General features: G+C 49.0%; 1 protein-coding gene across 2 annotated transcripts in view; it reads left to right on the top strand.

Annotated features, from left to right (window-relative positions):
* LOC119396497 (intersectin-1) overlaps window positions 1-16,634 on the top strand; it is an 88,696-nt gene that overhangs the window by 54,614 nt on the left and 17,448 nt on the right. For both annotated transcript variants that reach the window (XM_049417123.1, XM_049417122.1), the window contains exons 27-36: window positions 7,633-7,760; window positions 8,277-8,383; window positions 8,976-9,048; window positions 9,990-10,097; window positions 10,195-10,293; window positions 10,955-11,194; window positions 11,780-11,920; window positions 12,347-12,477; window positions 13,271-13,347; window positions 16,060-16,143. In XM_049417123.1, coding sequence (XP_049273080.1) covers window positions 7,633-7,760; window positions 8,277-8,383; window positions 8,976-9,048; window positions 9,990-10,097; window positions 10,195-10,293; window positions 10,955-11,194; window positions 11,780-11,920; window positions 12,347-12,477; window positions 13,271-13,347; window positions 16,060-16,143 — 1,188 coding nt within the window. The remainder of the gene's footprint in view (window positions 1-7,632; window positions 7,761-8,276; window positions 8,384-8,975; window positions 9,049-9,989; window positions 10,098-10,194; window positions 10,294-10,954; window positions 11,195-11,779; window positions 11,921-12,346; window positions 12,478-13,270; window positions 13,348-16,059; window positions 16,144-16,634) is intronic.

Here is a 16,634-nt window from a genome sequence, read left to right as displayed (position 1 = left end):
AGCGCAGTGAAACTGTGCTGTGCACGTGCACCTTTGGCAATGGTCAGCAAGATGGCAAGCGGCAGCGACAGCACTGACAGATGCCCGGTGTTCCCTCAGACGGTCGTTTAAACGACGAGCCGTCTGGCCAATGTAGCACTTTCCGCACGACAGTGGAATCATGTATACCACTGCGACGCTTATGGGGGCGTTTTTTGAACGTTTTCTTCCGGATGGCGCAGCCTCCTGCGCAGCTTATGATTTCCTGTTTCTTGTGGAAGTAAATGATCGGTTGTTTAGCGCTGCGTCCTGTCTGCCGTCTTTACCTCGTCCTTTGTGTGTTTTTGCGCTAGTAGATATGTCCGCAGTTAATACGCACCAACTAATCCAACTCGCTTCTCTGTACATATTTTGGAGTCTTGGACCTAGTACACTGTGCATAAATAAATAAAATAGATAAGTAATATATATATATATATATATATATATATATATATATATCGGTGCGTTAGTACACTTTTTGCTTTCATTCTTACTCAAGTAAATCGATAAATAAATACAGAAGTAAAGAGAATGGCAAACTTAGAATATAGCTGAGCTAGTTGGTAGGTATTCATGTTAAAAAGACATGACGTGGAAACACGGACATGAGAGAAAAGTCGAGAGAGTGAACAGCTATCTCTCACGTAGACCACTACTCGTACTTGATTGATAGGTGTGGCCTCTTACGTGGGAATGCGCAGATAAATATTTGTCTCTACCTTCGGTTCGGCCGCAGTCTGATTTTTCAGTTAGTGGCGTTTCTGGTGTCTTGACTACTCTCCTGTGTCCGTGTTTGCACGCCCTGTTTTTATAAAGGGCCCCTAATAGCCTCTTAAAATACAATGAAAAACAAAAACAACGAGCGCGTTAATCTCTCTTGGCGTTTCTTGTCTTTTGGTGCACCTCGTGATGCCAAAACAGTGATTCACGTGACATCATCAGGGTACATACTCTCGACTGGTCCATATACGAGAAATAACGGTTGTGAATTGTCTCCAATACTGCTTTGCTATGCAGCCGCCCACCCGCTCTTGCTTTTCTCGCACGACTATCGTGCGCGATTAACTAATTTCGCTCCATTTTGTGCGTTTGCGACCGCGCATGCAGAGACAACAAGACTGTAGCCGACAAGCGCGAAATCATGATAGGTTCAACGCTTAGTGCCGACATATTGTACGCGTGCTTCATGAAGAAATAAGTGGTGAAGAGATGTCCCCTGTAAGAAGGGTATTGAAGGCGAGAACGAAACCAATGGAAAAGGCGCCGGATTATATGATTGCTCCAACGGACGCACTATTTAGAGCTGAGACGATGCAGCTTTCCAGGTAAAAGGCGAACCCGCTTCGACGGTTTTTTTTTTTGTATAATTTTATTGCGTTAGAAATAGTATGGACACTCAGGACAGGTCTTCACCGTCGCCGTCATGCTCCATATAAACTCTAAAACGATAAATTCGCTCCGCGCATTGTATGTTCCACCGGCGAGTAAAAGCTCGCAAGCGTTCGCAAGGAACATGGCCAAAGCAGAGATGAAACAAGCTGGCCATCTCCGTCACACGGAATAACTTCAACCCACATGTGAGGCCTGCCGTCGATTGCTCCCCAAGCAGAAGGAAACGCGTCGCCCGTCATTTGCTGGGCGAAGGAGCAGGAAGGGATGTCAGGGGAGAGGTACTGCGTAACTCGAGCAGCAACTGTGAACTTCGACTATAAGGGCACGGTCGAGAGCGCTGGCACGCGCGCTATTTCGGCAGACATCCCCCAGCGAACGGCTCGTATACCTTCTACGCGCTGTGAGCGTTGTGAGCGCTGCGATCTCACTCTCGGACCACTGATACGACAAACTGACCGAAAACCGCTTCTCTCCCGGGAGCGGCCGTATTGCCATTCACCAGCGTTTTGTAGAGGTAAGTGAGGTCGGAGCAAAAAGAGTTAGCTGCTAGCCCTCGTTCATGTAACATTACGGCGTGTACTTACGCATTCACTGCTTCGCCCCCCCCCCCCCCCTCCGCGCCGCGCCGCCGCCGGTCCGATGAACCCCGCGCCGTTCACGCGCCGCCGCCGGAGGTGGAAACACCGGCGCGTCGCCGCCGGTGATTTTGGGTCCGGCGCACATGTCTATCTAGAACACTTGGTCTCTGGTCTTCGGAAGACAACTCAAATGCGATGGATGGTGGCAACGGCATAGAAAGTTCCGCACCTGTGTCATCATAGATTTAGGCAGCGTCTGGTCAAGGACGGACACGGCTTGTCAATAAAGATGACTAGCACAAAGAAAATGCCCTGGTTCAACGCTGTTAAACCAAGCTTGTCGAGCGATAGCAGCGAGTACTGCGGGAATGAGGTCTCGAGGCGCGCGCGCCCGCCGGCTCGCGGCTCTCGCCGAACGACCGAGAGGAGTGCGCGGGAGAGCAGAACAAACCGTCACTGCGCATGTCCGTTGCTATGACGACGTACGTGCCAAGAGGCTTAGCTTCAAGGCCAAAAGCACGGACAAGAACGTTTTCTGGTTCTGTACCGAGAAAAGTAGAGCTAAAGAAAAAATGACAGTTCAGCTTGCCAATTGAACACCAACTTTTTCTGTAATGCCTGCAGCTGTTGGCCGATTTTTTTTATTTGTTTAGAAGCGCACAACTTGAGACAGGGCGGTGAGCGCTTGTCGGGCGTCTTATTCGCCGTCCTCTATACTAAGCTGCGTGCTTCTCAACTCTGCAAGGTTAGTTAGGCGGAAAGGGTGGTATAAAAGTGCACGACACCGCGGGATGCGCGGTATCTCGGAAGCTGTGTGCGTATACTACAGTGAAAGCTTGGCGATACGAATCTCACGGGACAACCAAAAATATTCGTATCATCCGAAATTCTTATCACCAGAAAGCATGGAAAATGAGCATGCGACAAAACAAAACTGGCGTACATTTTCATTTATTGTTCTTCAGGGCCGCAGCAACGTCAGGAAGAACCCTCAATGGTTGTCAGTTAAGTTTTTAGATGTCGGAAATAGTAAATATACGGCTCGTACGCGCGTTTTTAATTAATGAACCAGGTGCGCTGTGACCCGCGACAGCAGTAGCCCCTTCCAAATTTTAGTATTCTTTTTTGCATGACACCGGAGTACTGCAGCGAAAGTCACAAAAGAAGCGCTTTGACGCGATGGATCAACGCCACAAAATTACACAACCACGGTCCTGTGTTATGATTTTGTTATCGCGTAGGTGTTGGGGATGTTTTTTGGGAGATTTACGGCCGTACCCGCACAAGTGTGACCTCAACGGTCGCGCATGTTGACGTTGTGAGGCCTGATTCCATTGCCAAGACCGTCCTCTCCTTCTTTCGGTCCTCGTCCACCTTACATAAAATGTCTGATGCACGAGGCAGGCGCGTGTAAACACAGTACAACGACAGCAGCCCGCGTCGACACGTTATAAAAAAAGCATGGCGCTAATGTCCTCTGTAATCTAAACGCGAAGGCACACGGAGGCACATAAGAGCCTCAATGATTCGCGCACGCGATCTCGGAGGCCGTGACGCGTCTCTGAAGGTTTATTCTGAGTGCAAAAAAAAAAGTGTTTTCATTACATCGTCATTCTGAAGATTTGGCGGTGCGGCGCGCATGCCCATGTTTGCGTTCCCGCGCTCGCACGTGATTGGCGCGTCTTCCGCGACAGCGCGGACAGCACCTCTTCGTACCTGGGCGGCAGCGTACGTTCGTATCAAACGTCGCTGGATGAAAATCGGTTCGCAACAACCGTGATCCATTACACTGCAAGCCAATGGGCCTTGGCCGGGACCAACAAATAATTCGTATCAACCCGAAATTCGTATGAGCTGTGATCGTATCACCGAGGTTTCACTGTAGTTACGCGTTATATGGCGCAGGAACTATACGTATACAATGGCGTAGCCACCAGTATTTTTCTGTCTTACCGATTCTTGAACGCTTCACGGTAAGACATGTTTCACGGAACCAGATACACATGGGTGGTAAAAAGTACCCAGACCGCGCTGCCATAGGGGGTCATGAGATAGCGGCATGCAAACTTGCAGTTTTACTTCCCAAAGCAACATAGTTGAGGACTCTGGGTTTATTGTGACCACGTGGGGTTCTGTCGCGCTCCTAAATATTATGGCACACTAGCGTTTTTCTTTTTTTTTTTTGCCTCATCACAGAACTACAGACAGTAGTGACTCTAGTGCTGTCAAATTGTCACCGGTCGCGCCGCACCGGTACCACTCGGCATCTATAGCGCATTCGATTTCTTTAGTGTATTCACGAAAGGTGTATTCTTGTATTCTGTACATACATAAAGATGAAAGTTGGGATGTGCTCGAAGTGCTCTGTGAAGAGTTAGAAAAAATGTAGGGCAACCGTAGAGGTGCCCGTGGTTCTCCACTAGGAACGAGGGGGGGGGGGGGGGCGAAGTGGGCGAAGCTTCACCGCCTTCCACTGAGGCCGTTACGACCAGTACCCAGTGCGAAGATGATGTGCTAGTTAAAGGGGCGCCCCGCCCCCACCCCACACACACACACACCTATACACGCCCACAAAGCTAAAGAAAGTCTCAAAAGAGTACATGTTGTCCTGGATGACTATGCGCTTCTTCCGTATACGGCGGTGCGGACAATCCTTGATTTCTTTCCGTTCTTTCTCTTTTCTTTTTAAGCGTTCGGCTTCTCTCGTTGGAAAGCTGAATCAGTGAAGTTGCACCGACAAGTGCCGCATGGCATAGACGAAAAAACCTATAATTTCTTTCTTAGGTAGTGCTCGCGCAAAATGCATGAGCCTTCTAACGCACGTGGCTTACCTCTTTCTTGCGGCAGTGCACGACCTCTCGTTGTTGCAGCCGGTGTACAGTTCGCCACTAGCAATGAGATATGCAGGACTCAGCCGCGCGATGGAGACAGGGGTTCTCTTTTTTGCAACCATGGGATCCAGCTTGGGACACGTCATACGGGAAGTCCTGGAGTCTGCTCGGATAGTGGCAAGCTTTCGCTTTGTCGTGGGCCTTCGCGTATATGTGATTTCTTTTGCCCCGCTTTTGTGTACACGACACCGCAGGACTTAATCTTCAACCTCGGGGTCACGCGTTCGCTCTAAGCCGCGTCCCCTCTCCGCCCTGTTGGCGCCGTTTGAACTCAATTCCCACCAATTGGCCGTTATACAGTCCTCGGCGGTCACAAGAAAGGGACCGCCGCGCCAATTCCGTGTCGGGCTGCGCGGCCGTGGCAAAAGCGGGCGCTTCGTCCCTTGCAGTTCACGATGATCGATGCCTCTAAAAGTGGCAACTCGAGGACAACTGAGGAGGAGCACACCCTCCAGAGCTGCTGCAGTTAGCGCTCGTTGTCGTTGAAGAGATTGTTTCTCCGACTCGCCTGCTGTGGCTCGCTACGTATGCTGGCGATAGTGTTCCCGCATATGCTCCCAAAGAGAGCTAAGTCGGGCTTAGGTCCGCCATTTTGAGCAAAAGCAATGCAATAAAGTCACTCTCCGCGCGCGTAGCAGTCAAATTACCATAGCCAAACTAAGCACGCTGGTGCAAGCGCATCCGCCTCGTATGCTGATATGGTGGCGCCACCGCTCGGCTACACCTACGGCGCTCCCTACGTAACATATGCAGTAAGTACACATACAGTTCAAGTGGAGCATGGGTAGTAACCATAGCTGCACCTGGTGACCATGGAGCGGAACGCGGACTCGGCAGTCCAGGAGGCCTGCGGACGGGCGGAGGGCCACGGTCTTCCAGTACCGGCGTGGGCGCGGCCAACAACTTCGGCGGACCCCCCCCCCCTTTTCGGGGGTTGTCTGATTGGAGTTCTCCAGAACCAAATAAAGTTCATTTCACCTTCACGACGATGTCGCATCCCGCCGTCGCGTCCGTAAAGTTGCCGCGTTCACTCCTCAAGCTATACCTTGCAGCTTTTCGCCCGAGGCCCATATCCTCAGCAAACATTCATTCATTCATTCATTCATTCATTCATTCATTCATTCATTCATTCATTCATTCATTCATTCATTAATAGTGCGGTGGAACATTTCACGTTATCTTGTACCACGCTGCGCGTAGCGGCGCAAGGAAAGGATAGGCGCAACTCTGCTCCTTTCACGAACGTATGTTCAGGTGGCAATCAAGACGGAGTCATGTTCGCGCACGACGTGCAGCACTGCTGTTGGTTTTGACGCCGTGTTTTCTACGGGCACATCACTGCCATATTTAACAATCCCAAGCTCTTGTAGTCTGACGTTGAAGTGATTAGGTGCGTGCGTGCGTGCGTGCGTGCGTGCGTGCGTGTGTGTGTGTGCGTGCGTGTGTGTGTGTGTGTGTGTGTTTGTGTTTGTGAGCGTAACAGAGAACAGTAGTCGTGACCTACCGTATTTTCGCTGTAGTGTTGTGTCGCGTATTTACTCGCATACCATACCATCACCTAACCTACCACATTCATTTGCAAGCTGTCAGCACTGGTAAATGTTCGGTAGTGTTGACCAAATCATGGTTGGTGTTAACTTATGGTGGCTAAATAATGGCTAATGTCGGCTGTTGTTGCAATAAGTTGGTTAAATGAGGGAATTGCGAGTAATGTTTTAGCACACTATCCGACAATTCCCCTGTGGGGTGTCTCTGCTTAAAATAAACCTTTTTAACTGTCCCTCGCCCGTCCCAGGCGCAGTGATGGAAGTGCTGCTCCAAACTGCTCCAAAAGAAAAATGCTGTTCCATGCTGCTCCAAAGTGTAATATTTGTTAGTAACTGCTCCGAACCTGCTCCAAAGTGACGCTGGGAAACTGAAAACAGTGAACTTTAACCGTTTGACCATCCAGTGAGCATAAAAGAAAACAAAAACAAGCTGTATACTATCATATAGCATGCAGCATGTATACTAGTCGTATACTAGAATATTGACAATGGTGCATGTACTGGCATTGGCAATATATATATATATATATATATATATATATATATATATATATATATATATATATATATATATATATATATATATATATATATATGTGTGTGATTTAGTTGTGTATTTGTACCAGACAAGCAGGCTATTTAGGTGAAATGTGTGTGAGATTAGTTCGATATCACGCTGATTACTATCTGCTGCTGTGACGACTTTGATGTGAGACTGATTACATTTACCACTTTATCAGCTTTGACCTCATTTATGCCACAATAACTGGCATTTTAAGCGTATGGCTCACTTAGCTTATTTTATTTTTGATATATTCAATGCTGGCTATTTTGGCGAAATATGAAAATAACATATTGAACTCGTACCGATTACTTTTGTAATTTGGTGCTCAGCTTTATCACTTTTATATAATTTCTGCCACAAGTACTGGTATTTTAAGCATATGTTGCTCATCTTACTTTGTGTTCAATGAGCATCCATCTGCTTAATTATTTGGTTCTTGCAATTTGAAGTGATTATTTTATGTGCAATATGCTTAATAATAAATATTAATATTTATTAGTTGCTTGATGCTTTATACTCTAGGAGTCGTTTGGACTATTTCCCATCTGCTCCGAAAACACCAATTGCTGCTCCAAACGAGCATTTTTTCTGCTCCAGAATCTGCTCCAAAAATAAAAATTTCGCTTCCATCACTGCAGGTGGCAGCTTGCAGGAGATTCTTTTCAGCGCTTCGCTCAGCACCCGAGAGAAGAAACGTCAGGGTCACATCTACGAGCTCATCTCCACGGAGGAGAACTACGTCAAGGACCTGATCCTCGTCAAAGAGGTACGTGCGGTGTCTTCAACGCCACATCTTGATTTCACATCCTTACGCACGGAAAATCGCACCTTATAACTGATTATGGGGTTTATTCTGCGAAATAAATGCTTAAAAGGTGCAGGTGAACGTGTAAACTTGGAACACACCCTCTCAAGCAAATCTGTGCGCGTGCACGCTGCATCGCGGATTCTTGCAGGTACGCGCGCATCGGGCGTCCTATGCCTCTTCTGCTGCCGGCGAGTCGGTGTTTTACCCTTGTGTGTAGAAAAGGAGCTAGGGTCATTCGCTTCTTGTACGCGCGCTTTCTCCATAAAGCCGTATATGTACCATCAGAAACTGTGCTGAGACAACACTCTCAGGCTCTAGCCGGCTCCTATGCCCATTTGGCCCCGTGAAACGTGTCTTATACAAGCGCGCCCCCTGATGGTTGTCTGGGCGCTTGTAAGCAGAGGTCTTGTCGATACGCTTCGGGCGAGTCATCATTGTCGTCAGCGGCCTTGCACTTTCTCCGTCTCGCTGCAGGTGTTCTACCGGCCCATGAAACAGTCGTCGCTCTTGACCGACGAGGAGGTGAAGCTCATCTTCGTGAACTGGCCCGAGCTTATCATGAGCAACACCAAGATGCTCAAGTGAGACTCGACCAAACGACCATTTTGTTGTACCGCGACATGTACCCCCTCCCCGTCCCCGTCTCGTTTCTTTCACTCCGCCCTGGAGGAAGGCGTGGACAGGGGTGTGCGTGTGAGTGGTGGGGGGCGTTAGTCGTTCATGTTATTTGCCGCCTCGTGCGTGCCGTAATGACATTCTTGATCTCGATGTGAGACGGTCAGTAACACTCGTTTCGTCGCTTCCCGCGAACGAACTTGTGGAGGTCATGTCTTCGCTCGTCCACACAAACAAAGAATCGCCACTCTGTATACTTGTCTACACCACTGTCTGGGCTGCTCCGTATGCTCTCCACAACCATTCAAACGAAAGAAATAGAAAGAGTATATACCGCTGATACCTTCTGCTCGATGTGATAGCGAGAGCTTTATTTAGCCTACTGAATGCAATGCAACGAGGGTCATCAAATTCAAAAACCTTGACCCGCGCACGAACGGGTGATTGACCTTTCCGCGTGGCGTTCGCGGTGACGCGCCAGCTGTTTCGCATTGGCACAAGTGCTCCCAACGATTCCCTTTTAGGTGTAGTTCTCATTCACATTCTATTGCGTTCCAGGTCGTTCAGAGTGCGTCAGCGCATGAGCGAAGATGGCGTCATCGAAATGATCGGGGACATTCTCTGCGAAAGCGTGAGTGACAGTGCTTGACTTTCAGTAGGCCATGTGTGTGTGCGTGTGTGTGTGTTTTAATTATAGTGGGCGTTGGACATTTGCGCTTATTTCGCACCCCTTTTATACGAGCGTTTGTTCGTAACGAACGTTTTCATTCTCGTGCCCAGTGTTTATTTCATTTCTGCCTAGTAAAATCAGTTAATTTCACTGTTCTTCAACCTGTCTGTATGCGCAGGTGGAATGTTAAAAATGGGGTGGAATGACGGAGGGTCTTGTTACATCCCAGCAGTGTAGTGCTTGAGAACAACAACGCGATCGGTCGCAAACCTGTATGCGCATTCTTTTCTTTATAACTTGTGGTCACCATAAGAGGTCATCTAAATTGCTCGAAGCTATGAATATACCGAATGGCCGTGCCTACGGTATACTTCGCTTCCCTCTTTATTTGATCTTGAAGCATGTATGTTTGTATTCCGTGGCTCATAAGGCTCATAAGGCAGAACGTGCATGTGGCAGTTCGGGCTTCGAACTGCTCACAGCTCAGCATTTTGTTGTGCGCTGTCTTCGCTGAGTTGATGACGATGCAGGTACAAAGGCTGCGAAGTTACCGTTGTTGCTATGTCAATCACAGCGCGAGATCTAGCACACTGAAGCAGGTCAGGCGAGTACATTATCTGTCAAAACTAGCTAGGCCACAATGAGCGCGCCTAGGACTCGGCTAACTGATGTTTAGGGTTCCCGTGCCCATCTCCCGGCGATCAGACTCACTGCAGGCTACATGTGGCATTGTTCCAGTTTTTGTGTGTTAGAAGGTTAATGAAAGAGGGCCCTACACTAAAAAGGAGGGCAGTACGCGTTCCCGTCATGCTCATTCAAACCTGTTTTAAACTGCTGACTCATTTACTTTCTTGCAAAAACGTTTGTTAATCTAATAAAGATGATTATTATCACATACGTAGCTGCCCTACTTGACTCCATACGTGAGGTTCTGCAGCTGCCAGGTACGGTCCATGGCGTTCATTCAGCAGCGGTCGGAGAACGACCCTCGCTTCAAGGCATTCACCAGGGTACGCGTTTGTCTTTTTTTTTTTTTTGCCCTATGGAACACGGTATACGCTGTGGGACTTGCTGGAACGCTTGCTGGCTTGCTTCTTTCGTGTCCAGGAGTTCTGCAAGAACCCGCGAACGCGAGGCATGCCGTTCACCAGTTTCCTGCTCAAGCCCATGCAGAGGATGACCAAGTATCCTCTCATGATCAAGAAGGTACATCAGGAGCTGTCACTATCCGCATGCGAAATAAGATACTTTATTACGTGTAGTATCGCGGGCGAGGATATCTCGCGTGTAAGCGTGATTCTTTAACGGAGTACCCAGCTAAACCGTAACGTTCTGCTCAATGTAGGGTTCATCGTCAAACTTATTAAGAGTAACGAAAGATGGGACACAATAAGCAACAGGACGAGGCGCTTTGTACTGTTGTTTATTTTGTCCCGCGTTTTGCCGCGCTAAAATGTTTTGAAGATGAAGGCGTGTCACTAGAGTTACTGTACACGCTGTAATTTACCAGAAGTGAAAGATAGCAGCTATGCGGTGATCCCGCACACCGTTTTTGCATGCGACATGCCTACCGTGTCGTCGATCGACATCTTTGGCGTGCCGAAGACGGGTTATTAACTTCCTGACTGTCGATGACTACTGTCAGTCCGGTTCGCTGCAGCGGCGGCGTCGAGAAATACAAAAATTGGCCCAAGCGTCAGCTTCTCCGCAACGCATGGTTACCGGTGGCATTAGGAAGACAGATGCGCAACTCTGCTACCTAAAGCTAGCATATACAATAACTCGACGTGTCACATGCTTTGCGCGCCACCTCTTGAGTTCACTGCGAATGTAAGCGTGCGTGCGTAACCACGGGTGCGCTGCACAGATCCGTGAGTACACCGACGCGAGTCACCCGGACCGCGGCTACCTGGACGAGGCGCTGGAGAAGGCCGAGCAGCTGTGCAGCCAGATCAACGAGGCGGTCAAGGAGCGCGAGAACGCCGACCATCTGGAGTGGGCGCAGTCTCACATCCAGTGCAACGGAATCTCCGAGAGACTCGTCTTCAACTCGCTCACTAACATCCTCGGATCCAGGAAGTTCCTACACTCGGGATCGCTCACCAAGGTACGCACACGTGAATGTAAGGCGTACGCCAAGAGTTAAGTAAGCGTGCACCTGCGGACATAACGAGTTACTATATTTAGTTGCCTCCTTTTTCCTGTTTCCAGCTTTGTCTGTTCAAGCTCAGATGGTTCTTTCTTAGTATATCTGTTATAATCCAATCAATACCAGAGCAGCATGTGGGTAATTGATGACGGTGCACCAAAAGATAGCCTCATACACAGTGGCTTCAGTGCCGTGCTGTGAAACAGACTTGTTTTTATTTAGGTGCACGTTCTTTAACGTGCACCTAAATCTAAGCACACGGGCCTCTTTTTTATTTAGGTGCACGTTCTTTAACGTGCACCTAAATCTAAGCACACGGGCCTCTAACATTTTGCCTCCAGAGCCGAAGCGTATATATATGGCTCTGTTTGCCTCCATCTTATGATGCTCGAAAGCCTCTAGCACTCGAGCACCATAACCCCTAGACCACCGCGCCGGGTAGCTCTTGTTGGGCTTGCACATACTGAACACCGTTGTGAGGCCCGCAGGTCCCTAGCGAGCACACTTATACGTAATAACCAACGCAAGGTTCTTCGCATGCAGGTGAAAAGCGGCAAGGAGCTGGTGGGCTTCCTGTTCAACGATTTTCTGCTGCTGGCGCAGCCGATGCGCGACGTCGGCAGAGTCACCAACGTCTTCATGTCCGACAAGGCGATGAACGCATCTTACAAGCTCTACAAGCAGGTGGGTCACACTCGCCACTCTGTTTTTTTGGCACTGTGCAGAATAGTCAGTGTTAGTTATTGTGGTAGAGCAGCATTTCATCCTATTAGACGCACGTTAGCCAGGATCACTATGTGAGTATGCGCGACGACGAAGGAGACGTAGACTTGCAGAATGAGCGAAGGATGCTTGTTCCGCGGCCGTGCATGTACTGTTGTCTCGTTGAGTCTTGTTTGCTCCGTGGTTTTTGTTTAGCTACGGATGTTGGTGCTTTAGACGTCAGTAGCCTCGTAGGGCGGGAAAGGGCTACGGCTTTATCAAGTTATGATCAAAGTCAACTTCGCCTCGTTCACTTAAGCTAATGCACGTTGGTTGAGTGTACACCCTGTAAAAAAAAAAGATGTTAATCACACTTCTTTTTCTTTATTTCGTTTCTTCGCTAAACAGCCCCTGTTCCTGAACACGGTGCTGGTGGAAGACTGCTCGGACGGAGCGGGCAGCCCGTCGGACGACACCTTCCAGATATCGGTGCCCGACGCCCCCCGAAGCGTGTTTCGAGCGGCCAACGCCAACGAGAAGTACGCCGACCTCCTCCTCACCTCCGCGCACGTCGCCCATAGGTGGTGACCGATAGAGTTAATCTAAATGCTCCCTAAGGGTTACTATATGCTCCCGTATGTGCAGTAACTCTGGTGGCCACTGGCCGCGTCATCTTACATGCGACGGTTCTCGCGGCTGGTCCCCGCTGTTTATCTCATGGAAACGCTAGGTGCTTACTGCGCCTCTTCTGCGGCGGAGCATTGTAGTTCAGTGGCTGCACTTCCCCGCAGCGTACTCTTGTCCCCGTGGGTACACTCGCCCTTTCACTTTGATGAGTGCGCGCATTTGAACACTCGTTAAGGTAATTGACACTATTTGTCATTAAAAAATGGTAATATGCCATAATTTGCCGTTATTTCTGGGCTAAAGAACTCCGCTAAACTATAAAAATGAGAAAGTGTGCGCCTCTACACAAGTTACCATGTTTAACCCACAGCTGAACAGCGTCGCGTGCCAGTGACAAACTTATGAATGGTCGCTAAAAGACGGCCTTGTGCAGGAAACACCAGAAATTTGTTTTATGTGAGGCAGTTACGTTTAGGTGGGAAAGGCGTTACGATGTTCGGGCTGGCATATAGTACGAAGACATCTTCCCGATTTACGAGTGGAAACTAAGAAGGAACCGGAATAGTTTCGCCCTCCTGTCCTTTCCTGGAAGCGACGTCGCGTGTGTATATAATGTGTGTGTGCTGCCGCGTGTGTTTGCACATGTGTCTTCGCGTGTGTGTGTGCGCGCGCGCGCATGCATGGTCGTCTGCATTGTTGGCGCAGGCTACTGTGGGTCAAGAAGATCAAAGAAGCGGCGCACAACTACCGCAACACGGAGGCCAAGAAGATGAAGGTCTCAGGTAAACACACGACGCTCTACCCAGCCCTTCCGCCCCGTCCTCCTTCGTGTTGAGTCTAGCCCTGTTTATCTTTTCGCTTCTTTTCTATTCGTGACTTGTCTGAATCGCTCGTAGACCGCGCATCGTGTAGCGGAAGTGTGTCATTGTGTAACAGATGACGTGACGAGGTCGTTATAGCTGCCATCGTGCGCTCCGAAGAAAGAGGAAGGCATTAAAAGAAAAAAAAGGGGGGGGGGGTAAATGTATGTTTGTTCAGCTGTCGCGGTTCTCACGTCTTTATGCGCAACCTTATGCACACTTACGCGTAAGCTTTCGACGTCGCGCGAGTCTATATCCGATTGAAACGAGCGCGAACGAAGGAGCTAGAGAACGCTTATTTTCGAGTCACGAGTCGTGGGTTAAGTCACGATGGGTTTGGAGCGCTAGGATCGTTTTAGAGTCGTTGAGTTGCGCGAGTGACACGCGGGCGCCTCTGGTTGATCAAGGCGAAAGCCTTAGATGCCTCATCAAACGCGAAAAGTGACCGTCGGTAACGTCGGCACCAACTCGAGTGGTGCAAAATATCGTCACGCGATGACGTCACCATACGGCGTCATTATGACGTCACAGGTCGCCAAAATTTATTACGTCACATAACGTGACGTCGAATGATGAGGCCACGACATGACATCGTCATGCTTAAAGACTGGGCGTGCAAACGTGGACACAAGAGGGAAGTAAATACACCATAAACGCCGGCGTTTGTGGTGTCTTGACTTCTCTGTTGTGTCCGTGTTTGCACGCCCAGTCTTTAAGCATGAATTCATACCAAGCAGATTAGCTCTCTGTTATTCAATAATAATAATATCTGGGGTTTAACGTCCCAAAACCACGATATGATTATGAGAGACGCCGTAGTGGAGGGCTCCTGAAATTTCGACCACCTGGGGTTCTTTAACGTGCACCTAAATCTAAGTACACGGGCCTCAGACATTTTCACCTCCATCGAAAACGCAGCCGCCGCGGCCGGGATTCGATCCCGCGACCGTCAGGTCAGCAGTCGAGTGCCATAACCACTAGACCACCGTGGCGGGGCCCTGTTATTCAATATATGAAATTACATCCTCGCTTAGGCAAAGGTGGGCCGATCCCGGAGGCTCTGCAAACGCTGGGGGGCGGGGCTGTCAATACAGTCGACTGAGAAGAAGATGGCGGCTCTCGTTTTGGAGTCGTCTTGCGCAAATGCGTAAGGGACCGTGTCACTTTCCTTGCTGACGCTGAATTCAGAAGCTCTCCAAGTGGTACAGCCGTGAACAATGTGAAAGGGAACGCCGAATTCGTGTTTAATCAACAGTTACTTGTAATGTACCGATATGAACGTGGCATGTTGAATTGCAAGAGATATACTTTCCGCTTGAGCATTTAGTGTCATGAAAACTTTCGCGCTTGCCAACTTCGTTTAGCCGCTACGACCTTTAAAAGGTAATTTCAGTGTTTCCCTCTCATATTTCTCATGACTGTACGATCGGAGGGGTGGCTTATTACATCGGGAGCTCCCATCTTCATGCATGGGGGAACTCATTTTTCTCGACATCCACTGCGCCGGAGTTGATTAAATTTGTTCTACTGAAAAACACAAAAGTGAAATTTTCCGAGTTTAGGCAGCACATATTATTCAGTTTATCAATTGTTTTTGCAGGAATTGTTTAAAATCTAAAGAACAAAAGACGGAAGGATCAAGGTGTGTATTCGACAATATACAACTCGACAGTAGGAATAAACAGAACTTGCAGATCCGCGATATCCGTTTTTGTTGCGGAGTTACAGATTTGTATACTTAATTCCTAGTTCAGACGATCGTAGAAGCTTGCACTTTGACATTGTATCCTGCAGAATGTATTTTTACACTGGGGTTGATCTTTGCATCAAGCCCGTATTCGTCATTTGGCTGTGTCTACGCGCTATAGTGCATGTGAGAGCTGCAATCATTGTGTTTCGACAAACATGGTAATGGTGGCTAGGACGTGGATCTTCGTACTCATCGTCCTTAAACATTGAAACGGCGCTGTGGCTTCGCGAATTCATAATAGTCAGCAAAATATGTACTGCTACAAACGCAACAATTTGCAGTGATTATTAACGGGTGATGCACTGAGGCTTCTCTTGGTGCGTTTTGAAAGTGTTGACATGAATTTGCGGGCAAATTTCAACTCGATTTCACTCAATCCGCTTCTGCCGGGTTCATGTAAACGCCTTCGATGTTGAACTTGGTATTTAGGGTCGGGCGAATACCGGTTGTCCTACGGCCATTTTCGATCGCAATCGAGGCCGATTTGGATCGAATTTCCCGGCCGCATTTGGCTCCCTTTGCATCTTGCGCAAATTAGTCAATCGCGACCGAGAAATGCGATCCCTGTCGGGCTCGATCTCGATTGAAGGTTCACCGTTTGACACCCGTACAAATCAGCTCGACCTGGCGTCGAGTTCGTGCAATTTAAGTTAAAAAATAGTCTGCGGAAACCGAAGGACTAAACGGTGTTTAACACACACGCTCGTCTGCCACTTCAGTCCGGTAAGTACGGAGTTATTCCTACTCACGTGTCTCGTTCTTGAAGGTGAATTTCGACGAACCATTTGTGAACTGACCGCAGTGCGGCCTTTGGCGTGCTGTCATCAGACCCTCTTCTCATCTATCCACCTTGTTTGTCCTCCCTTTGCGCACCGCTGCTGCAGCCAAATCACAGAAGCTGAGCGGCGTCGGCCGCCTGCTAGTTGTCGTTGTCGAAGGCCGCAACCTGAGAAGCGGAGCGGCGCACGGTAAGGACGCCCCGTGTACGCAGCCGGTGCCTGTCTTCCACGTGTGCGAAAAGCAAGCCAGCCGCGCATGCGTCGTCGTCGTCCTGCATTTGTCTTCTGGTCCTGCGGGCGTGTGGGCACTAACAGCACGTTCACGTTTTCGCGGGCGTCGCCGCCTCTTGCGATCCTCTATGAAAGCACGAAGAAACTCTCTGTCTCAGGTTCTTGCTCCTCTTTGAGAAAGTTGTCGTACTCCCTCGTTGGAGTAAACGTTCGCTCTACATTCGCCCAAACGGCAGCAGCTGCAAACTTGATCCGGCATGAATAACGGGCCCTTGCTGTACATGGATAAATCCAGTTGAAAGTTTGCTCTTGTGTCTGTGCAGTTCTGTCCTCGTCCTCTAAGGGGTGCGCAATAACGCAGCATTGAATAACTGAACCTCCTAAAAACGACTTCACCTTACGAACGTTGCTTTCTAGTGCTCTGAGCCTATACCGCTATGTATGTCGTA

This window comes from Rhipicephalus sanguineus, chromosome 6 (assembly GCF_013339695.2).
Source record: "Rhipicephalus sanguineus isolate Rsan-2018 chromosome 6, BIME_Rsan_1.4, whole genome shotgun sequence".
Lineage (NCBI taxonomy): Eukaryota > Metazoa > Arthropoda > Arachnida > Ixodida > Ixodidae > Rhipicephalus > Rhipicephalus sanguineus.
This window is presented reverse-complemented; position numbering and strand designations above follow the sequence as displayed.